General features: G+C 48.5%; 1 protein-coding gene across 12 annotated transcripts in view; it reads right to left on the reverse strand.

Annotated features, from left to right (window-relative positions):
- Tns3 (tensin 3) overlaps positions 1 to 25175 on the reverse strand; it is a 232534-nt gene that overhangs the window by 98398 nt on the left and 108961 nt on the right. For all 12 annotated transcript variants that reach the window (XM_087583884.1, XM_087583894.1, NM_001170459.2 and 9 more), the window contains 8 exon segments: positions 18484 to 18536; positions 16018 to 16189; positions 14327 to 14377; positions 12288 to 12410; positions 8410 to 8474; positions 5383 to 5466; positions 911 to 1023; positions 154 to 214 (listed from right to left, as the gene is read on the reverse strand). In XM_087583884.1, the coding sequence (XP_087440010.1) occupies positions 154 to 214; positions 911 to 1023; positions 5383 to 5466; positions 8410 to 8474; positions 12288 to 12410; positions 14327 to 14377; positions 16018 to 16167 (647 nt within the window). In that variant the 5' untranslated portion in view covers positions 16168 to 16189; positions 18484 to 18536.

A 25175-nucleotide genomic window follows, 5' to 3' on the forward strand; every position in this document is an offset into this window, starting at 1 on the left:
GCAGGGACCATGTACCTCTCAGAGCAGCAGCTCGGGGACCTTGGCCTGACTGGCCCCACTACTCCACATCTTCCTGTGTGTGGGAGAGACAGCCCATTTCACAGTCCTTCCCCCCAAGCCACCCTAAACACCCAGCCCGAGCCAGGTACTTACTAGATCCCAGATGTGTACACAGGCTGCATGGCTTGGTAGAGCTTCAGAAAGGGCCGGCAAGCTGAAAAGAGAGGCACATGCCAAGGAGAGGCGGAATCATGAACACTCGAACAGATGTTCCAGCAACAAAGTAACATGGTTGGACCTCCCACCAGAGGGCTGCTTTAACTGGAGGACAGTGGGTGGGGGGTGAGGTGGTTACAATCTGCCTTTCTGTAAGTTTACCTCACTCCTGACAAGGGGGGGGGGAGGGAGTAGTAGCCATAGCTACAATCAAGTGACAATTTAGCACCTGCTCAGATGCAGTTAGGGAGCAGGTTCTGCCCCTGGACGCATGCTGTGAACATCTGCATGGGACAGGGGCAAGGTCTCTGGCCCTGTGCTGTGAGTACTTCCTTGGAACAGAGAGTCTGAGGATAGATATGCCAGAGAGGAAAGAGGAAGGACCCTGAGTTAGGGGAGACTACTCTGCTGGATTATCTCAAACCTATGGAAACCCCGAGAAGAACCACGCAGCTGCTGACTCAGCATGACCCTGGCCTAGCAGGAGTTCACGTCCTGGCTCACAGAGCTATTCGTAATCCCTTCATCACTGCCTGTCCCTCCTGTGCTTGATGGTTTGGTCCCACCTCACGAAGCCGGAGCTCTGCCGAACACACTAGAACCAACCGTTGGTACAGAATCTAGACACCATGGGGAGGAAGGAAAGGGCTGATAGTTTAGGGCTCTCTCTAGTCTGGGCTGGAAAGTCTCTCACCTCCTCCAGTGTCAAAGCTGGGGGCGCCATGCAGGATGACGAAGTGCAGGAACAGGGGTGAGGCGTTCATCTTCACGGCTCCGGACAGCAGCCCACTGAGAAACTGCACGTACCTGCAGGAGACAGTGGCTGAGACTCCACAGCCGAATCACAGCTGCTGAGTCCCAGCACAGAACGGAAGGTGCATCTGGAGACCATGGGGACACCTTGTCCCACTGTATACAAAAGAAAAAAAAAGAAGAAAGAAACAAACAAACAAAACAATCATCATCCTATGCTCGGCGTGGGGAGTCACCGCCTCGCTGAGGCTCCACCCACAGCTCTGGGAACTGCTGACACTGCCACTTATGTATAAGGAGCTCTTTCACACCTTGGGAGTCTCCTCACACGTTCCCAAGCCCATGACCAGCAAGGCCAGCACAGCAGACAGAGTGACATGGGACACACCCAGAAGCTCACTCCACTCACACGAGCCATGGCGAGCAGCTGGTCTCGATGGCCCCTAAACTCCTGTTCTCCCCCACACCCATCCCCAGAGCGGTCTCATCTCAGCTGATGAGGCTCACCCATGGCCACCCATACATAAATGCTGAAGATGTGCCTTTTGCCATATGAATTCCGGGCACTGACCTCGGGCCTCCAAGACGACTGTCACACTCCTTCACACACATGTCAGACAAGAGAGAAGCTTCTATACTACGTGTGTGTGATCAAAGGTTCCCCCGTAAGGCATGACATGGTAGCCATGCCCAGAGTGTGACTGTACCCTTGTCACAGCCTGATGCTCCCCTGGCCTCCGTCATTCCTTCCTCTGCTCTGCCCTGCCTAACTGTATCCTACTCCCATGGAAGCCCAAAGGTAGCCGACGCCCTAAGGCCCCTGACAGTAGTTTCCACTACAACCAATCCTCACCAGAGCCTTCAGGACGTCTCTTGGAATCTGTCTGTTTGCAAGAGGGAAGAAACGACATGCTATCAAACTAATGGTCCACGAAGCAAGCAGGAAGTGGCTGCCATCAATCAAGCCCATGAACACAGTCATGGGCTCTACCTTACAATAAAAACACTTCAAATGCCCACTGGAATGCAGGCCCAGATCACGGTTAAACAACTGAGTTTGGAGGCAAAATATACCAAACAGAAAACTTTTAGTGTTTTCCCAACTTAGGGTCTGCCCTTTAGGAAAACTTTAGATAATCCACAAGCATTCACTTAGTAGGGAAAAATCCACAATGACAGACAGGGGGCGTCAGCATCCCACAGTTCCAGTGGCACATTGCTACATTGTTACGATGAGGGCAAAGTTCACAAGTTACAGAAGACTGGTGTCCCCATAAACTCAGGTAAGCAGCCGTGGCTGTCCAGCCTCTACACTGCTCCGTGAGTTTCCTCAGATTTCGAAGTTTCCTAGCCTCTTGTATAGAGGTGCAGGAGGGGAGAACCATCAGCTTGGGACCCATCAGCTGCACTCTGTACATGACAGAACTTATCAGTTCCCTTGGGTCTGTGGCTTGAGCAAAGGTAATAAACTTACACACAAGTTCAGGGTGGAATATCTAAGACTCTAAGATAGCTCTGCCCTCTTCCCAGACACTAGGAAACGTGTGTCCTTGACTTGTCGCTCCTGTGAAGGGACTCTGGCAATCCAGACCAGCTGTGGGTGGTTCCTCAGTGACCCTCTCAGATAAGACAGATCTTGACGCAGAGGGACTTGGAGGTTTGAGGGCTCTGTGTTGGCAATGGTCACTTCCTTCTCTGATGCACACCCAACCCAGGCACTGGTTCCTGATTACAGTTCCTCGGACACGGCAAATCCTATGTGGCTCTGCAACCTGAAGATTTGTGACTCCCGTTCTGTGTGAGCCAAGACTTCTCCCTGACCAGAGGCCACCAGCTCCTAACAATACTACAGATAGGAAGCTACATCATTAAATAAACCAAAAACTGAAAAGAAAAGGCACTGCGTTTCCCACTGTGCACCAATAGATGACAACAGCAGAATTGTGCTTCTGCACAAGCTTGCTCATGAAAAGCTGAGGCAGGGAGTCACTCATGGTTATAACAAGTGGTTATTCAGGGAGAGAAGATTCCCACCTGCACCTCAGGTCTCAGTCTTTCTTCACTGAAACTTGCTCGAAATGACGGTCATCTTCCCAGCTGTCCACTAGAGGGCACTAAGCTCACAGTGGACCCACGTGAACAGAAACCATAGTAAGCATCTGTCTATGCTGTCTATGACCATGGTTTCAACCAACCTCCATGGAGGATAAGAACCCCCATCTTTACCTCAGACATGCAGATTATGTCTGGGATTGCTGCCCCATGCGCCCCTAATGATTCCCTATACAGTACAGCCGGGACAGTGTAACAGCTTAGTGTTGACACTATGTTAGTGTAACAGCTAGGTGCTCAGTGTTTAGGCTGTGTTCAGTGTTACATGGAACCTAGAAGGTTCAGAGTGGATGGAGCATCAGCCTGAAAGAAGAAAGCAAAATAGATGAACTGAAGACCATCAACACTCCACACACACACACACACACACACACACACACACACGCACGCACGCGCGCACACACACATCTGTCTGGGGGAAGAAAGAGGACCGGTGGGAAGAGGAGGTACCAAAAACCATAAGAGGGTATAAATATATGAGTGTAATGCATAACACACATTTATCAAATGCTATAATAAAATCATCATTTTATACACTAATAGAAATTTGAAAACACACAGGGTACAACAGAAGGATACACATCAGCTCTTCACAAATACTGGGCCATCTTATGTAAAGGTCTTTCGAGTAAGCATTTGCAGGTTATAGATAGGATCTAGATCCAGTCCTCTGTGAAAGGTTCTGGGTGATTCCTTCTCTGTCTAGCGTTGCTTAAAATGTTGAGAGTCTCAGCCACGATCCCTAAGTTTCTCTCTCAACCTTGACAGAGTTAAGTGCGATCTTTATTTTGAAATAATTTCTTGACTTTGGTCCTAACATAACCTGCAGAACAGCGCCCCTGCCCACAGGCATTCAACAGCAGTGAGGTGCACAGCCCATGAGTGCTTCTACTTTACATTCTTCTGGTCTCTCCCATAGTTCCTGAAGTTTATCCCAAACGGCCTTTCCGTGGTTGGACCACTAGAAAATTATTTGGTTTGTGTCTTCTAATGCAGGCACCAGGCAAGGTGGCAAGAAAAGAGACAGAAAGAAGGCAGTCCTACTCTCAAGCGCTGAGCCTGGAATGCAAAATTGAACCCTGTTGGGCTGGAAGCCCTTTAAAACGAGATGTTTTCCCTCTTTCTCCTTCATACTTTCCAACAGTGTTAGAAGCCACTGCTTCTCTAAGTAGTGAGCCCTGGCAGCCGCGCCTGAGTCCAGACATTTGTGGGAGCTGTATCTTGTTTGCACCTCAGCTCCTGGGCAAGTCTTAGGAATGTTGCCATCTTGGAAACTGCTCAGTAGAAAAATAATACTTCATGGGTTCATAACCGAACAGGGGCCGCTCACGTGGAATCACCACAATATGCTCGAGTTTGGAAGCACCGCTTCCTTCCCTGTCGGGGACTGTGGCTCAAAACAGGACATAGCCTGGCTCCAACCCATGGCCCCACAGCGTAGCGCACATTCTTTCAAACCGAGACCCGTCTGGGTGGACCCAGACCACTAGAATCATCACGTCTGCTGGCCCGGCCTGCATTTGTATTAGAGAAAGCACATCTGGAACATCAAGACTCACATACAGAGGTTTGGGGCTTTGACCAATTCTTATCTCCAAAATGGGGGCCATTTTACAACCGCCTTCAGAATTCTTGGACAAATTCTGGTGTTGAGACAAAGCTGCAATGAAATTATGCGAGTGCCTCAGAAAGAGAAAGCCCTGTTCCCTGACAGCTACACCCCAACACTTCAGGAGCCACTCCACGGTGTAGCCAGAACAGGCTGAGAGGGAGCAGCCAAGAGAAATTCTCTCCCGCCTCAAGGAGCTGATACTGTTGAGCGGAAGCCAGCCTAGGACAATATGAAACCGTACTTGTGTCAATAAAGTTTAATTGGAACAGAGAGTCACTCGTGTCCTTATAGATATGTCTCTAACATCTACGTTAGAACACTGGTGAGCTAAAACCACACAGCCTGAAACATCAGCCCTCTAGTATTTCCATCGAGTTCCCGGATCCCTGTTCTCACAGACAGAAATGAGTCCAACTTGATCGTGGAAACCAAAGCTCACGATCAGGAGACAATGATTACCATGGCTGAAGCGAGACGTAGCTCTGAGTCTTCCTCTCTGGGAGTGAACCACAGGTGAGAGCACACAGGATCTCAGCAGACTCGAGGCTTTTAGTAGACACGTAGGTCTACAGGGCTCGCACCCTTGCCTTGGGAACCAGCAAACCCCTCCCCCATGTTCTTCGGCAAGACCCAATGGCGGTGCAGAGAAATCGGAGGCTATTCCACTGGCCCCAAGGATAAATACATACCGCTTCTGGGAGGGCTCCATTAAAGCTGAGACTTTGTCATCATAAAACTTCTTCATTGCAAACCTGTCCAGTGCCTGGTCGGCACTGGGGAAGCAGAGGGAGGAAGGGAGAGAAAGGGGTGAAAGGAATGAGTATGTCAGATCAGTGATCTGCCCTGCCTCTCAAGGATGAATGGCGGGGATGGACATCCCACATCTGTCAGTGACCTTCCCCGACGAGGAGCTGCACCTCTCCATGCACAGCCCACCGCTGTTCTGCAGGAGTGAACTCGGCTCAAAGCAGGAGCCACACTGAAGTCCTGTCTGAACTCCGTTCTCTAAAGGTGAGACTCACTGTCTCACGGGGAGAGGCACGGGCTGAAGGCCCCAGCCTTGGAAGGCTAGAATGTACACTGAAGGCACTGTGAAGTCTTGGAAGTATATTATGTGACACTGCTAAGTAGCTTCAAGGAAAGCTTGAAATGAGGAACAGGGCCAGGCTGATGGCTAAGGAAGGCATTGCAGCCTTGGGTTCCACGGATATCCCTATGGTAACTCCACAGAAAGTCACACAGCTTACCTGACCTTCAAACGCCACCCCTAATACTCAGAGTAGTGTTCACAGACCCGTCTGGAAACCTCACTGTGGGGCATCGTAGGGCCCCTGAGCTGACTGAAACCTTGAAATACGACTTATTTAAAACAAAAGCCATCTTTAAAAATCAGACAGGCAGGCTGGAGAGATGGCTCAGCGGTTGAGAGCACTGACTGCTCTTCCGGAGGTCCTTCCTGAATTCAATTCCCAGCAACCACATGGTGGCTCACAACCAGCTGTTAAGAGATCTGGTGTCCTCTTCTGGCCTGCAGACATACATGCAGGCAGAGAGCTGTGTAATGGGTACATAATAAATAAATAAATATTTTTTAAAAAAATCAGACAGGCAGCCGGACATGGTGGTGCATGTCTTTAATCGAAGCATTCGGAGGGCAGAGGCAGGCAAAGGTGGGTGATTTACAGCGCAGCCAGGTCTGCACAGTGAGACCCTGTCTCAAAAAAAAAAAAAAACAAACAAATCAGATAGGTCTGTGAACTCTCCATGGAGAAAATGTGTAAATACGCTCGGGAACAACGACACGTGTAGGAATTCTGAGTGTAACATTTTCAAAATATATGCGGAGCTGAGGCGAGCAAAGGGAAACGCTCTAAGTCCAGTGTGAGCCACCACTGACCTCACCCCATGTATTTGTTTCAACACTGGGCTTGGCTGGTGAGGCTGTCACAGATGCAGCAGGGTCCATCTGAGCCCAGGACATGTCAAAGACTAAGTGGATGTATCTTTCAAGTTGGAGGAATGGTTTCATATCCAGTCTGGCTGTTAAACACTATCTTCTCTGGAATCCACTCATTTGATTAGATGCCGGGGAAGCAGCCCTAACCAGTGTTAATGCTCAGGAGACACAGAATGCTTAGCTCTCTCTATCATGACTGGTTCTGGCTTTGTCTTCTAAACTCAGAGTACCTGGAGCAAGAACTCGCTCTCTTGGTTGTAACCTGCAGTCTCTGTTTGGAGTTACTTGTAGTTTGTGACACACTTCAATCAGCTGCATCCCCTGTGGTGTCTAAAATATAACCTCGGGGAGAGGAAGGATCAGCCGTGTGTGAAAACAGCAGCCCTGGGTTCTAAAGAAAAGGGAAAGCCCCCTGGGTGGGAAGACCCAGCAAATGCCTAAACAGGTAATAACCACACCCATGGATGGTCGAGCCACCCAGGGCAGAGGCTTAGGAGGTGGGATAAATTTACGAGAGCAAGAGATAAAAAAAATGCACTGATGTTCACCACCCACTTAGCTGGAAAAGAATGCTGTGACGTCTACTGAACGGTGTGAAAGCCTCTAGGGGAAGACACATGCAGGACGGTCATGGCATGAAGAAGCTCAACTACAGTTCCCACAGCCCCGGTACGGACAGGATGTTGAGGCCCAGAAAGATCCACGCATGCTCCCTGACGTTTACATGTGATGTACCAGCACAGGGAGAGCAGGGTTTTACCGTTCTGGGGGCATCAGCTGGTTCAAACTGCAGTTGGAGAGATTTCTCTACACTATGTCGGAGAGCGGGGTGGTCTGTATTGAGAAACAACTGGGCCAAGTGCGGTCTCCAACCAAATTCCTCTTACATAACTGAGGGGCCACTGTGACTGGGAATCTGGATGTGTCTGGCACACACACGACGATTATTCAAACCCACAGGGCTCTGCTTTTCACCCTGGGGTAGGGTTTCCTCCCTGGCAAGCACCAGCCTCTTGATTTGTTTCCAGAGAAAACATTCCAAAAGTCCAATTTCACTCCTTCTCGCTGCAAAGGGGAAGGTTCATAAGGGAGAAGAGAAGGCTTCTATTTCCTTAGGGCGGAATGACCTGTGTACAACAACACAGCTCCTGAGACAAACCGGGAGTGTGCGAATGATTTTCGTGTGCAGGGTTGGGAAGGAAGCCGAGGTCTTGCACCCACCAGGCAAGTGCACTAAGCAAAACTACACTCACTCCTACCCAACGATGACATTTTCTAAACTGAAATTCAGTCTTAGCAGAGACCCGAGCTTCGGAGAGCACATCAGAAAGCAGACTGTCCAGTGCCACGACGGCTGGGCTAAGACTGGGATCCTAATACCAGGATCCTAGCATCTCAGAGGTAAACATTCAGTGGACTTGCCAGAACATGCAGAACGCGGTGGCTGCTAAGAGCGTAATTTACAAGGTGTGCAGTAATCTAGTGAGCATTTTCATCAGGGTGACATGGCTGTTTTCACTAGGGAATGGAATGACTGGGCTCACTTAGTTTTAATGCCTCCAGAGAGCTCCTGGGAATCAGTCACACACAACATCCCAAATAGAAACGTAGCTTTTTCCACTGGAAGCTGAGTCTAGGCACAGAATACTCCGGGACCGAGGGACAGGTGAGGTCAGGATGCTTCCCAGGAAGACCACTGCACACACGTGCAAACCAACTTCCCATACCCCGTGGAAAGGAGCCCCCATCTCCGGCTTACCTGGCTGAGACATTGGTGAAGTGCATGTAGGACGATATGACCACTCCAATGCGTCCTTTACCGCCCTGCGGGAGACCAGAGAGGAGTCACTGTCCTTTCTATAGAACACTGCAGATATGATGAGACAGGAGCAGGCTCCATCATGAACAGCTCGGCGGGGAACAAGCATTAACCCCTCAGCCTCTCTACTATTAGAGCACCCGTGCCAAGCAGGGTGTCTGCACACGGGGGCCCCTAACTGGAGCAGGTGCCAGCCGGGTGTCTGTGTAAATCCCCGGAGGGCATATCCACACGGCAGCAGCCAGTCACTCACCAGCTCCCAATTAGGTTGGGTGAACGGGTGCCAGCAACTGCCAACAATTAGCATGACTTAATTACGCAGGTGAAGCGGGAAGGAATGCTTGCCCAAGGGCTGACAAGTGACGGTGATCGGTGTGCATGCTGCTGTAAGTGGCAGGACCTCAGAACCTGGTGAGCTCGTGGTATCCCACACCGGGGCCCAACACTGCCCTTTATCCAATGGGGGTCACAGCCAACATCACCAATACAGAGCTTCCTCTACTGCTCTGTGGGCCAGGGCGGCGCCATAGAGAACCATGTGCTGGCCTGACACTTCAGGCCATCCTGCAGTGACCTGCTAACAGGTCTGCGAATGGTAACCCAAGGCCAGTTCCGTTTTCTGCCCACCGACTCCTTTCCTACAATCTGTGAGCTAAATCTCATTATCATAAATTTTTAAGCACTGTAAGAGAAAAATTGCTTTCAAAAATCAAAACGGAATTAGTTTGTGAGATGTGTGAAAAGTCACGTGGAACTTGACTGCCGCCATCTTATCACCTGCCTGGAGACTGGCTGCTTTGCTCCAGCGGCCCCTACCAACCCTGCAGAAAGAAGCAGGCTGGAAGGCATCAGCAGGACCCCGAGGCATGTGGAGCCAAAATAGTGCCTAGCTCCTTTGAGGAAAGTTACCCAAACCAGAGTCCCAAGCATACAAAGCCAAACTGGCAGGTCACTAATCTGTAGCTCCCCAAATCTATTATTTCTTCCATAAAGAAAGAAAAAAGTCAGTACTAGAGTTTAGACCTTGTGCACACAGGAAGACATTTTACAACTGAACTCCATCGCCAGTCCTCAGCTATATTCCTAAAATCAAATAAATGAACAAGCTCAAGGTTTCCACAAAATCCACTGTTGTGTGAAACTGGGCATTCTGGGAAATAGCAATGCAGACACCTGGCAGACTCTTGGCGGTGCGACCCTGGCTCCTTAGCATTATGAAGTATGAAGCTACTAATGATACTAACGCATTTCTTGTGTTAGCTGGTGTTTGTCTTAACAACAGACATCACTTATAAGGAAACATCTGCTCAGCCAAAACCAGACCCACAGAGGCTGGCCTTTACAGCTGATGCCGTCAGTCATTTCTGGAGCATTAGCTACGGGTGCAAAGCAGAGGTGGGTGGAGGAGCGTCATGGCGACAGTCAAGACCTTTGACAGATCATTTCAATAGCAGATCATCTAGACACGAAATAGCTGGGGAACTCTGACTCAAGCTACCTCTCAGACTAAATGAACCTATTATACACGGACAGAACACCTCGCCGGCGGCAACAGAACGTGCCTCGAGGGCACAAGGGGACAGCCACAAGGATTGCTCATATATGAAACCACAAAGCAAATCCCAACAGAGTGAAGCCCGAAATCCTATCAAGTCTTTTCTGACCACCATCGTATGAAAAGTATAAATCAGAATGGGATGTAGGTAGGTGGTCTTTCGAAATTCTCAAATATGCAGAAGTTAAGCAACATGTAACTGAACAGCAATTCAGTCAAACAAGGGGTTGGAAGGAAAAGTTAAAAATATAGTGAGGCATGGGCTGGAGAGATGGCTCGGTGGTTAAGAGCACTGGTTGGCCTCCCCCTCGAGGAGCTGGGTTCCATTCCCGGCACCTGCATGCTGGCTCACAACCATCTGTAAATTCAGTTCCGGGGTATGAGATGCCCTTTTTGGGTCTCCCCTGGCATCAGGCATGCATGTGGTGCACAGACATATATTTAGGCAAAACAACCATGCAATGCACATTAAACAAACAAACACGAGACAGCTACAATGTCTCATGGTAATGTGGGGGGGAAAAAACCCTTAAAATGACAGGAGTATTTATAGCAATAAATATCTATCTAAAAAGGAAGATCTCAAATGGAGATCTTATACTTCGAGTAACTAGAAAAAAGGCCAAACTAGGTCCAAAGTTAATATAAGAGAGAAAACAGAGAGCGAACAGAATAAAACAGTCAGACAACAACAAAGCAGGCAACAAAACTGATTGCTTTGCTGTTGCTTGTACTTTGCATGCTTGCTTTGAAGGTAACATAAAATCAGCAAACCTTTGGCTAAGATTAAAAGAAGAGAAGACTCAAAAACTGAGAACAGAAATGAAAGGGAACCACCGCGGTCAACAGCACAAAACGCAAAGGCTCCTATGGACAACTGCAGGCGAAGAAAGTGGACAGCCAGGTGAATCGGATCAGTCCCCCAACACACACAGCCAGCCCCACAGAAAACCTCAGTCAGTGCTGAGTCTCCTCCCATTGGGGAGATTGGACCAAACACGTAAGGAAACAATGGCAATCCTAAAACTCTCCAAGAAAACTGAGGAAGAAGGACACTGCCAAACACATTTTAGAAGGCTGGCCAAGTCTCCCGACGTGATGCCTCAGCATATAACTCAGCGTCACGGGCCTGGTGTGGGTATACCACGGCCTGGTGTGGGTGTACATGCTCCATCCTGCAGGGTGTGTGAGCGCCTGAGGATGAGCGAAGGCGATGGGTGTGCACTCCTCATTTCTGTCAGTCTGAGCTCTATAAGAATTTTCACCTTCCAACCAGCTCTTAGCTCACAGGTTTGTAGGAAAACACCGGTAGATGGGATCCACTCTTGGCCATACACCCTTAGGGTAAGAAACAGCCTTTTACACTTCCACGGTTCTGTTCCAAGGCTCAAAAGTCCTACACTCACCCCAGCCAACATCTGCCAAGAACCTTCCTCACCACAGACTTCCAAACAAGGGGTAAGAAAGAAACGGACGAACACTCCCGCAAGAAGCACGGCCTTTCGCGTTGGGGATGGCTTGAGCACGTGTTTAAGGCAAAACGCAAACACTGTAACACAGGGGAATGGCTACTGCAGCCCAGCTCTACCCTGCCGTTGCCCTAGCTGAGACAAGTGTGTCTGTTAGTCACTCCGGGCATCTGTGAAGGGAGCAGTCACTGTGCAAAGCAAGCGGATTCTGGCCCTGCTGCCTGATGACAGTGAACCTTGGATGCACCGGCAACCGCAATTCCAAATTAAAAGCTTACCTCTCAAGGCACATTTTCTGGGTATTTCAAACCATTTTAAAGCAATGAGTGCTCTATGGTAGGTAATGAAAGAAAAACATCAGAAGCCCATAAACTGAACAAAGAGAGCCCAGAACTGCTTGTGGAAGGCGGGTCGAATATCTAGGTGGTGTTTTCCTCTTCGGTGACCCATGTGTTTTCAATTGTATTAACATTCAACTTCACTGATACTCCAACTGAACAAGAACAGAACGGAATGGATAGGAGGGAGTTTTAGAAAGTCCAGAAATACCAGAAAACTCAGACCTACAAATTCTAAAGACAAGCTGAGGGTTGGGGGGTTCATTTTATTTTGTTTGTGTCTGTTTTTAAGGATGCACCCTGAGTGGAACCTGTTACACCAGGTGATGGGTACCCTGGAAACTCGGTGGTTTCAAGGAAAATCAGCCGGTGCCTGTGACCAGCCTCATTTTAATCCACTTGGCTCCTTAAATGCCCAGCGGGAACCCCAGAGCCTGCGGGAGTGGGAGCACTCACCCTGCAGTGGATGACGACCACGTGCTGGGGGTCGCTGTTCAGCCAGGACTCCTGGGCTTTACATATGGTGCACATCTTGTCAAGAGGTGGTGCGTGCAGCTCGGGCCAGCCCACATCCATGATCTGCAAGAGAGAGAGAAGCGAGCTGCCTCAGTTTCCACCTCCTTGACCCTTCTGTGGTAATCTCCTAGTGACATAATCCACTTGTCAGTCACAGGGGATGCTGGGTAGGCCTCTTCTGAACACCAATGAGCACCTGTCTAGTTTCCTTTATGGGAAAGAAAATACAGGCCACCAAGTTGTCCACAGGCCACACCTCTCCCAGGCACTGGTCTGCCCCTTTGTAGTGAGGTGACAACTCTCTAGAAGCCTTTCAAAGACATTAATGGTTCAGAGTTGACTGTAGAGGAATCTAGGACCCCAAGATCTTTAGATTTTTTCTTAACAGAGTCTGTGGCCCACAGTGCTGTCAAATATGACCCACTCAAGCTAAAAGGAAGTCTGGCAAATACAGGGAACCCAATGCTTCCTGAGCTGTGCACACCACACGTCAAGGACATCGAGTCCTCCAGAAGCCAAGGAGCACCTTCAGGCTTAGACACAAGAATACAGAAAATCGCTGAGAATGGCCAAAGCCCCAAGCAAGCCCAGCCTCTGGCCACGTCCCTGGGAGAGCCACATGGGGGTGTTGTTTCTCCTCCCAGCCACATGGGGGTGTTGTCTGTCCTCCACTTTCTATTTTTCAGGGATGGGGTGGGCAGAGCTTTTTAATACATGAAAGTAATAGAAAGTTCAACGGGTTAGACCTCAGTAAAAGCAGCCAGCACTTCAGTTCCATGAAGCTCTGAGCCCTTTCCCTGTGTGCCCAGCATAACCAAGACACGTGTAAATTCTGTGCTGTAGTCTACTGTACTAGGGTAGGCTGAGGGGACCTGATTCAAAGGGCCTGGGGCCAGAACTGTTCTAAAGTTTTGTTCAATTTCTTAGCATTCATACCCTAAAAGAAGCAAAATTGTAAATTTAACAATATTTGAACTTTCTGAACATAGCATTAGCACTCCAAAGTTTTGAGGTTTTTACGGCATTTTAATCTCAAGTTGTGGTATGTTCAGCCTGTATCATCCTATTTTAACGGTTGCAAAGCATTTTAATGTGTAGAATATACATGCAAACACACAGACACAGTCCAACACAGGCACACATGTTTGCGAATTAGTGAGCAGTGAGTGAAATCCGTGGGCTGCACAGACACTGCTCTTCTCACACGGATGTTTAACAAATGAGTATCCCTTCTCCAAATCAAGTAGGGCCAGTCGGGTTTTGATTATTTTTGTTGGTGCTGTTGTTTCGAATTCTGGAATATCTGCACGGATGTTTCTTGGAGACACACTCCAGAAAACAAGATAAATCAATTTGTTTCATATGCGCCATATGTATAAGCAATTTGAGGCAACCTTATATAATATTTTCAATAATGTTATATTGTACGCAGAGCAAAAATTTCCAGGGTGTGGAATTTTCTCTCCATGCTGTTATGTTGACAGGCTATAATATTTTGGCTTAAATTTTATTTTATTTTATTTTGTATGTGTCCCTGGGGTGATATGTCCAAATGAGTACAGTGTCTGCAGAGAGCAGAGGCATCTGACCATCCTGGAGCAGGAATTACCTGAGCTGCTACTACAGGTGTTGAGGCTCAAACTCAGGCCCTAAAATAAACGCCCTTAACCACTGAGCCACCGTTTCACGTCAAGTTTTAGCTTTTGAGTAACTTGGACTTTAGATTTTTCAGATAGGGGATGCTAGGCCGGTATATGATCTATAAGTTGCTGCCACAGAAGGTAAGGTGTATGTATAGTCACCTTCTATGAAGCTATTATTTTTAATTCTAAAAGTAACCAAAGGATATAAACAATCCTTAATATTTCATAATATCAAGCTATGCGCCTCAAAGGCCTACAAGAAACAACTTTTGCACAAGCAAAGCATGCATCGCTGACGTTTTACAAACTCAAAACATAAAGAAGTCAATTCCATACCTTTGGATTAAGCTTTGTAAGGTCGTATCTCTTCTCTGAAAGGTTTAATACCTGCAAAGAAAGCAAGAGCTTTTAGACAAATCGTGGTTCTCAAAGAGGAAGGAGACATCTGCATTTTAAGGAGACCAAAAAGGGATGGAAATGCACAAATGTGTGGTCAGTCAGAGAATAAAATGGCACAGGAAGGAACCTTGTGAATCCTGCGTTTTTCTTTTCTTAACTAGAACCAAAATGGGGAAGGAAACTTTTCCTTTTTTGTTTGTTTGTTTGTTTGTTTGTTTGTTTGCTTTGCTTTTAAAAAAGTCTCAATGGCTACAGACATCTTAAAACACAGATGAACTTAAAACACAGTCTATACACCCACATTTACACAGTAGCTCTTCTGGGTCCTGCTCAGCACAAGGACTACCCTGGGGGCAGCAGTAATCCCTCATCAGAAGAGGAGCCAGGTATGGAAAGCCTTAGCTTGAGACCTGTCTGTCACTCAGAAACCATAGCTCTCTGTGGACCTGAGTCCTACAGAAGACCACAAAGTCCTATAAAGGACACATGGTTCCTCCCTAACATGGCCCCAGCTACCTTCCAGGCCCACTCTGTGTCAGCCCCACGCCTGCCCTGCCTGAATCATCGGCACTCTGCTGCCTTTCACTGGAGGAAACAGAACACCATATCCTGACCGTCTGCATCACTGTAAGTGGCTTCTGTGAAAGGCCAGCGGGTTTGAGGATGCCCGCAGCAGTCTCTTTAGGAAGGGTGGGAAGAAAGGGACTACCCCGGGGACAGTTTCCAACTGAAGGAGCTCTGGTCTTGAAGAGGCTGTCCTGGAGGCAGAGAGGCTGCTCTGGAGATGTCTCATGAACGACATAGCCATCCATCCAACCTGGGGGGCTAGGATGCTATTCCCCTGCCCATAACCAGGTTGGACCTCAGGAAGTACAAGCCTACTGTTGGAGGTCACTGGGAGTCCACACAGAGACTCTCCACAGCTTCCCCACCGAACCTAACTGTGTGTCTAGCCATGGGAGAAAGCTGCTAAGGGTGACAATAGCCTCCTTGTTGGCTTTGTAAGATTAGCGGCAGCATGAGAGAAGGTGCTAGAAGCTGTCATGTAATCTGAGAGGTGATTATAGCAGCAGGAAAAGAGGCTCCCTATGGCTGGCAGCCCTAGAAGAGAGCAGAGCCAATCGGAGAGAGGAGCGTGAGATTCTTCTACTTCTGCTCCAATACGGTCTCCTTTATCTGATACACACATGCTGGGAAACTGACTTACCTGTATTTGCCCCCAGGACTGCCTTGTTTCTCGGACACCCGCCTGCTTGCCTTTCCAACGCACTAGAGAGCAGGAGGAGACAAGGCTGCCTCCCGACACCAGAGATTCTGACTGGGAATCCTTACATTCCCAGAAGCCAGTCTTACTGATGAGCAGCCATGCCCAGCGCTGGACAGAGGCATCAGCCACCAGTACAGTCAACTGTCACAGCCCAGGACACAACAATAAGAGCAAAGATAGAAATGGAAGGATACAGAGCATGGCCAACCCCCACCCCTAGACTCAGGAGTCAGATTCCAGTCCCCAAACCATTCCTCACTTGTAAGCCAGGCGCAGGGACACCCCTGGCCCTCACAGGTGTCCTCTGAGGGACTCCTGCCTCCAGCTCGTCTGCCACACGGTGGCTGCCATCCCCACTCACCAGGTAGTTGTCTCCGTGCTTAGACTTGAGCATGCGCGTGACTTCCTGCAGGCTGTGCAAGTAGGACTCCTCCGAGCAACTGGCAGGGAAGGACACTGCGATAATACGCTCGGTGACATAGGTAAGATCCAGTTCGTGGCTGTCCTCCATGGCTGAACTGAGGACCACAGGCCTGCAAGAGAGGAAGAGGCAGTTAATAAAAGGATAACAAGAAAACGGATGAACGTTTACCCACTAGGGTCTCAAGAGAGTGCTGGGAAGAGCAGCTTCCTGGGAATCTCATTTTGGTCCACTTACACTCGCTGGGATATGTAAGATCTATTACAGGCCAGGACGGAGCAGACACAGAGACTAACTACTGCCAATAGGCTCGGGAGAGATTCAGCAAAGAAGACGGGGCCTGGGTAGACAGCATGTGGGCACATGGGGAGGTATGGGGAGGCACGGTAGGTTCCACAGTTTGCCTAGATTTGCTCTTGGGAAATGAGTGCAACCCTGACGCTAAGGCATCAGGGCCAGCATGAGGCAGATAACAGGGTGGTATAGGACACAGAAGTGATTGCTGCCTCTGAGGGAAAGGCTAGAGAAGTAGACCGGACAAATTGCGGGGATGCGAGGAGAGACAAAAAGCCTAGAGATGAGGCTAACCCCAGCTGTGGAAGGTGGCTGAGTCAGAACGTGATGAGCGGCCGTTCTGCTGTGAAGGAGCTCTTCTCCCAGACAGGCTCTGTGGGGAGAGCCCCGAGAGAAAAGGACGCAGATGCCTACACTCAGGAGCGGGATGCAAGAGAGATCCAAGAGACATGGCGGAGGGCTAAGCCCCAGAGAAAACACTGTAAGTGAAACCGGAGTGGGGTGTCACCTACTGACCCTGCTGCCACCACTCCCAGGATGTCTGCCTGGGTTTGTTTTCCCTATGTTTACTGTCTGTGTTTCTGTCTTTCCTTGACATTCAGAAAAAAAAAAAGAAAAACATTAAAAATGGTTCAGCAAACTCCATGCACCCATCCATCCTTCGAATCACCATCATCCCCTGGTGTTGTCCCTAGGTACCCCTACACGATACCGACACCCTACAGCCTGCGCCAACACTTGGCCACCATCTACCCAGAAGTCTATTCTACTCTTGCAACTACTCTGAAGAACACCTAGATACTTTTGATCTTAAAAAAAAAAAACTAACAGTGCCAGACATGGTGTCATATATCTTTAATCCCAGTACTCAGGAAGATCTCTGAATTTTTGAGTAGCCTGGTTTATATAAGAGTTCCAGGCCAGTCAGAGCTACCCAATGAGACCTTGTCTTAAACAAATGATGGGGGGCTGGAGAGATGGCTCAGTGGTTAAGAGCACTGACTGCTCTTCCAGAGGTCCTGAGTTCACTTTCCAGCAACCACATGGTGGCTCACAAAAATCAGTAATGGGATCCGATGCCCTATTCTGGTGTGTCTGAAGCAGTGACAGTGTAGTCATATACATTAAATAAATCTTTAAAAAAAAACAAACAAAAAAACAAATGATTGAGGGATGGATGGATGGATGGATAGATGGATGGATACATATGTTCATATATACATACTAAGAAAACCCTGATAGTATAGATTTTTATATTTTATTAAATTATCTATAATACCATTATCATACCTAAAAGTAGAAACAACCTCAAGTATCAACACCATAAATCTGCTTTCTTACAATTGACTTGTTTAAGCATTTTAAAAGATTTTTTTGGGGGGGTTGGGGATTTGGCTCAGTGGTAGAGCGCTTGCCTAGGAAGCACAAAGCCCTGGGTTCAGTCCCCAGCCCCGGGAAAAAAAAAAAAAAAAGAAAAGAGAAAAAAAAAAGATTTTTTTTCCATCTTGTTCTCCAAACACTAATGTAAGAGTTTCAATTATCTTTAAAAATAAACCAAATGAATCAGTAATAATAACAGCAATAAAGGTAACGTGACCTCTTACAACTATCCCAGTCCACAATGAGGGGCCTCCCAAAGGTTCTCCATGTACGCTGAGCTGAAGGCCACCTCTCCTGGCCACTGGCCTGCCAGCAAGCAGTCCCCTGGGGCTCGCTGTTCCCTGGGCCATGCCAACCCATTCCTCACCACTGATGTCATACAATCGATCAGAAGTCAACAATGTCACCATTTACCAAAAGACAATCACAGATGTTTCCATTCCGCGATGCAGGCTTATGATGTCATGGGTAAGATTCAGAAATGGTTACAAATGAGACGTTTTAACTTTGATGATTAAGTCTTGAATCAGTAGTTGCAGGGTAGACTGGGGTGAGCATAGCACTTGGCATGTGCCAGGCTATGGGTCCAACCAACCCCTGGCATGCCTCCAAAACACCACTATGATTACTACAAAATAAATAATCAGAATATCCTAGCCTCCTTTCCGGAAATGAACTCTGACCCATGACCAAGGACATAGGAATGAGCTTCTTTCCCACAGAAACACTCACCTTGAAGGCTTGTCACAGCGGAGAGGAGCAGATGGTTTGGAACCTTCAGGAGCCTACGAAGAGCAAAACATGAGTCCTTTTGAGATTTCCTTCCACACCAGCCCATACGGCAACTTGGACCCACCACCCAGCCATGCCACCACCACTGCCACCAGGAAGAAATGACAGCTGTCCCACGGCTTAATCATCAATGATAAGCAAACACTGTCACTCCCATCTTCTTTATCCGGGGAAGGTGTACCGAGTATCAGAGAACTTCAGGCTGCCCATAGAAAGGCAGCAGGCAGGGGATGGGGAGACCACCCTCTCCAGGGCTGGGCAGCCACAAACTCGACACATACAGAAGACTCTGATGTGGTCACCAAGGTTTCCCCACCCCCGTCAATGTGAGCCATAGTTGCCAATCATGGGTTTGTGGCAGCGACTCCCAGCAGTGCTAAGTCTAACTCCGGTTCACGGCGGGTATAAAAGGTTGTGTTGCACACCAAAGTCACATACACATTGCTACAGGAGCATTATGAGTGTTCGTGGGGTTTAGGTCACAGGGCACTGCCCCCAAACAGGCTCTCTGACCTCTTTGTCACCTGGCATCGATGAGTAAAATGTCTCTCCATACTTCAGAAGAAAGGTTGAGGCTCAGTGAGGGATAGGTCCTATCACAGGCAACATATGCAGGAGGAGTAGCCTAGCCATGCCCCTTCAAGGCACTCTAAAGTACTCTTCCTGCCCCATGCTCTATGCCCCAGAGAGCCTGTGGGTGGGGGGTGGGGCAGAATCCTGTTAACATCCACCCCAATGAACACTCAGAAGCATCTGCACTAATTCCAACTAATATCTGGACTTCCCTCCACTCCGTGTGATTTATAGGGGCAGAAAATAAATGGTACAAATAGATTTAAAAAAAAAAAAGCTATTTTCCCAAAATCATCCCAACTGAAAGCCTTCTGGAAAATCAGAAACCCCAAATTGGAAAGCCCTGCCTCCCAGGCAGAGGCTAGAACCAACACCCTGCTTGGGAATCTGTACCCCACAGTTCCTTCTTTCTAGGCTCGGGGAGGCTGCTTCACTCCCCTGTCAGATGACAGAGCCAGGTTCCCCCTCTGGACCCCTGAGGGTCACTGACATGCTCCTCGCCATAGCTTGGAACTCTGTGTAGCCCCAAGTGACCACAGCCCATTAACTGCTGACATGCAGCTGGAGTCCTCCTGCCTTCAGAACTTCCCTGTGGGCCTTCCAACCCATTCCTATACCCTTAAATCATAGAAGACTCCAGGGAGATGTTGGTGCCCCTCAGAATGCAGGAACTGAACTTGGGACTCAGATGATCTCGGAGCAGAATTTGTATTTATTAGAATACCAAATAATAATAATAATAATAATAATAATAATAATAACAATAACAATAATAATAATATCCAGAAAGCTCTACAAAGATTCTGTCTGTACAAGTGTTATGGATTTGTAAACTGAGTCCTGATTTCAAAGGACACTGTGAGTGTATAGGACAAGCATTTAGGACCCGTCAATTCTCAGCAGGAATCCCCAAACAATGACGAGAGTGGGTAGCAAGAGACTTCCAGACCTTGTTTACATAACTGCAAAGGGCAAACAGAGAAGAGCTGTGACTAGAAAACTGTACAGCTCTGCAGGCGCCTTGAATGTCCTGCAGTAGAAATGCATCCTGGGTCTCCGAGAGCCAATGAGGCCTGTCAGAGCTCGGGACCTCACCAGCACACGAGAGCAGATGCTCCTCCACCCACCCAAAGTGGAAAATACCAAAACCAAAACAAAGCAAAACAAAACTGAATTTAGGGTTTGGAAAGAAGGCTCAGCAGTTTGGAGAGCTTCCTGCTATTCTGGAGGACCTGTGTTCAGTTCCCAGCACCTGCCCTGAGCAGTTCACATCTATAACTCCAGCTCCAGGGACTCGGAGACCCTCCTCGGGCCTCTGTGCACCACCAGCACAAATACAGCCTACACACACACGGCCAAACACACATACACACACACTAAAAATTAATTCAAATTAAATAGGTTTAATACATCTAACCTGGAGAATAACTGGGCGCCAGTAACGAAGAGGTCACCATGACCCTTGTGATCAGACAGCTGACCAGATAGAGCTGGCGAACACTGCATACTGAAGAAATCATACCACAGAGCGCAAGTCCAAGAAAAGATCCAAGTTGGAACCAATATGATTTCTACTGAGAGCTCATCACTTTTCTACCACGAGGGGGGCTCAAGTCCAACCATCCTAAGTCAGGATCACTGGTACATGGACCTCTCACACAACAGACAACCACATCTAGGCACATACGGACGGAATGCTGGATGCGGCCTGGAATGGCTGCAGGTTCTTTCAAGAACACAGATCTGCGACACTTCACTCTTACATTTCTGGAAGTTTTTTTTTTTCCGCTTTTTGTCTGTTTGTTTTGTTTTGTTTTGTTTTCTACCAAAGAACGCACATCACATCTGAACAGGGAGAAAGCCACCGTGCCTGCAGCCAGTTGGGAGACACTGCCAGTCTCACGTGTGACAGTTACACTTCTCCTCACCACCCAAAGGGCTGCTCCTGCCTTTTGTGCAAAGGAGATGATGTCAGGCAAGACGGAGAACGGAAGGAGCTGAAGGTGGATCTGAGATGCTCTTGGACCTGGAGCAAGAACCCCAGCAAAGCGCAGCTGCTCACATGCAAACCTGGCTAAGAGGCCATGGAGGACTCGGTAGGGCTTCAACCTTCCTTACAGCTGTGGTCCGGCCACATCACCTGGACCCAGTGCCAGGACCACCCTACCACCCTCAGCCCCTCATAGTCAAAATCAGACATCAGGACAGGACCTAGTCATGTTTCCAGGTAACCTAGTGATTGTAACTGCATCGCTGGAAGGCATCGCTGCCCTGCTGAATGGTGTGTGGTCCCAGATTCGGGGGCATCAATTCATCACTTCAGAATAAATGCATGAAGGCTGGACACTAGGACCATAGCTCTGGGGTTGCTGTCAGCCTGGGCTCAGTCACTATCCTAAGCACCGATTTCTCCTGCAAAAAGGGCAGGTTTGAGGGTTCTGTTTCACTCAGCCACACAGAGCCATGAGCTTCCAACTATTAACAAAAGACCAGGAATCTTAGTTAAAACACAAGCTGAATTTCTCACTCCTTCCATTGTGCTGCCGTCACGGAGCCAAGCAGAATTCATACATGCCCTCTCCAAAAAAAACAGGGAAGACACAACGTAAGAAACCCTGTGTACGGAAGACTAGAGTTACAGAATCTCAGATTTGCATCTGCTTATTACAACTAGGAAGGGCTCGTAGCGACAGAGTGCTGGGTTTATAGCAAAAAAGCAAAAGAAAATGTTCCCTATATCAACCTCTTAACAGGCCTCTGAGTGGAGAATGTCACGGGTTAACCTATGCTGCTCACTGGTGATAGGTGAAACGCCCTGGTCTCTACACCAGTCTTACCAACACCCCCAGGCCATCCGCTCACTTAGGCACACCATGCTGAGGCCCAGGCTGTGGACTAACCCACCAAGACTTGGGAGGAGATTTAATCCTTGCTTAAGTTTGGTCAGGAGGGATCAGTACCGTCTTCTTCTGTGACTAAGTCATTCCTAGATTAACAGGCTAATGGGTCATCTGCAGTGGGCCTGCCCTAAGAACTGCTCTACTCTGTTTCTTCAGGTGCTCCTCTCGCCATGTGACACGGTCTGCAGTGCAAGACTTCGCACAGACCCTACCAGCAAGGCCTGTGGGTTCCCCAGTGTGGGGGTTAGAGTACCTTCCGACCGAACTCCAAGACCCAAGTTTAGAGTGACCCTTGGTGAGACCTTTCAAAAGCAGCCCCTAAGAAGACAGCCCTTTGGCCTGGACCTCTCCACCCCCAGAACCATGAACTAAATTAAAGAAAAACTCATTCCAAGGATGGGGAGACGGCTCAGTGGTTAAGATTGCTTGCTGTTCTTGCAGAGGACCTACCCGGGCTCAATTCCCAACACCCATATGACAGCTCACAACCACTTGTTAACTCCAGGTCCAGGGGTTCTGAGAGCACCCGCACCAGACTTACACATGGTGTGCAAACATGCATGCAGGCAAAACGTGTACACATATACAAAAATAAGTATTTTTGGAACAAACTTCAAACAGTAAGCAAGCATTTGTTCTCTAGAAATTACGCAGGCTATGTGTGTGTGTGTGTGTCAGTCATAGATGGTAACAAAAACAGACGAAAACGCCCCCAAGCCCAATTTCTTCGAGCATCCTATAGTTTTCAAACTTTAAATCATAGTTATCATTTTACCATGAGTCACAGCACACAGCCTCGTAGTGTATCAAAAAAGAAAAAAAGACAAAACAGGAGATTCACTGGCCAGACCACTCAGTTCTCCCTCTGAGCTTCATTTTAAGTTTAAACCCACATGGAGAATGTGTGACTGTTAGATGCTGGCACGGGAGGCATTGGGCAGGCCTGGAATCCTAGCCCTGGCAAGGCTGAGGCAGGAGCTGTTGAGGTCAGCCTGGGATGCAGAATGAGATACAGGGCCAACAGCAGCTATATACTGAGACGACCACCACGACAAACACCACCACCACCACTGCCACCTCCACCACCACCGCCACCACCAACGCCACCACTACCACCTGCAAAAATAAAATAAATGCGCAGGAGTGCCGCCCTCCCTAGTATAAGGAGACTGGGGAAAAGGTAATTAATCTCCAGATGTGAGTGTCCCTGAGGGCCCAGGACCTGCTCACACTGAAACAGACTATCCGATTCCAGCACCTATGGATCAGCTTGATGCCACTCATGTAGACCACATGGTACAGTGACTGCGTACAATCTGAAGTCTTGCACATTATATCTACTGACAATTTGTTTTAAATTCCCAACTATAAGATTTCGGAGGATGGGGCCAACCGGAAGAGACTATACATAATGCACCATCCTTGCCCCAACCCCGGTCCAACCTGAGTTGAGCCACCTAGATGCTAACTTCATAAACTGTCCAGCAACTGAGGGGTTACGTGAGGTGCCTCCCACTGGGACTTACCAAGATGCACAAAGGAACATCTTCCATCACATCTGTATGAGGGAATGAGGCAGGAAAGAGGGGTTCTGCCTGGCCCCAACCAATTCCAATCTAGTCCTAACATACTTCTGAGCCATTATCTGTGGTCAGACAGAACTCAGTGCCCTCCAATACCCCAAGCTCCGGTCCTGTGTGTGCTGGTCCCTTGCCTCCTGCTGGAAACCCAGCCCAGGCCTGGCTGCCTGCAAACTATGTTCAGTACTCGGCAGCCCCCAGAGCCTAGACCCAAACCTTCTCACAGACACCACCGGCCCTGGGTTCCACATCAGCATGTAAGGGTTCTATGCCTAAAACCACTCACGGAGCCTGCAGTCAAACCCCTGGATATGGCTGTGCTGCAGAAATGCATGGTGAGGTCACTTGCTTTGGCTGCCAATGCGTCCCCAGAGACTTCCTGAGGAAGACCAATCATGAGCCACTGCTGGCGATGACCAGATCTCGCACAAGAGGAGTGCACAGGTGGACACTGTCCTTACCAGAGTCTGAGGCCCGTACCTCTCACCCTATTGGTAGGTTCTTATCACAGTCTTCACTGTCCACAGGTGCTGAGGAGAAGAGTGGAGGAGGCCAGGCAGCATCCGTGCTCAAGGCTAAACTTCTGCCCGGTGGCCTTGCTCCGGCTACATTGTCCTTTACGTAAGGCAGTCTTCCCTGCAGTTTCAGTGCTCATCCCGGCCCAACCACTCTGGTCACCACTATCTTCTTATAAAAACAACAACAGCTATTGCAACAAGCACTTGGAGGCCAGGCTAGCCCAGAAACCCACCAAAAAGAAAAAAAGCAGAATGTGGTAAAGATTTAAATTTGAGCATAGTCATAGCTTAGGGAGCCGGAGAGAAAAGGCACAGCAGGTGTGTTTTCTGCCCTGCTCTCTAGGATCTGAGTTCAGTATTGACACGAGGCTGCTTAAAACTGCCTTCAACTCCAGATCCAGGGGGCCCAGTGTGCTCTCTGGCCTCTTGTGGGTACCAACACATAATAACACACACATAGTAACACATAGTAACACTCATTCCTGTACACACACATGCACGCTTTAAAAATAAATCTAATTTACTAAGTAATTCAAACTAATTTCTTCTGCTAAAGGTGATCATTTTGTATCACGTACAGTAAATGGAGCAATAGCAGCTTTTCACCCATGACTACAGACCCATGTGCCTCTCTCTCAAGAGAGCACAAGGACCCCATGGGTCATGAGACTCTGTGGACAAATCACAGGATCTGCATGCTCTTTGTGTGTCAGGTAGGACAGGGGAGCACATGTGAGACGGCATGGAAGCGAGGGCATCCTGCTCAGGATAGACTACAACCTTCGAGGACACAGGCTCCACATGTGGACATCAGGGCCCTGTAGCCCTGGGTAAGGTGAGATCACCCTCCCAAGGCTATGTCTTTGTGTCATTTGGGGTTAGAAATCCACACAGAGGGGCTGGAGAGATGGCTCAGTGGTTAGAGGTCCTGAGTTCAATTCCCAGCAACCACATGGTGGTTCACAACCATCTGTAATGGGATCCCATGCCCTCTTCTGGTGTGTCTGAAGACAGCTGCAGTGGACTCATATAAATAAAAATTAATTAGAGAGAGAGAGAGA

Source organism: Rattus norvegicus, chromosome 14 (assembly GCF_021556685.1).
Source record: "Rattus norvegicus strain SHRSP/BbbUtx chromosome 14, alternate assembly SHRSP_T2T, whole genome shotgun sequence".
NCBI lineage: Eukaryota > Metazoa > Chordata > Mammalia > Rodentia > Muridae > Rattus > Rattus norvegicus.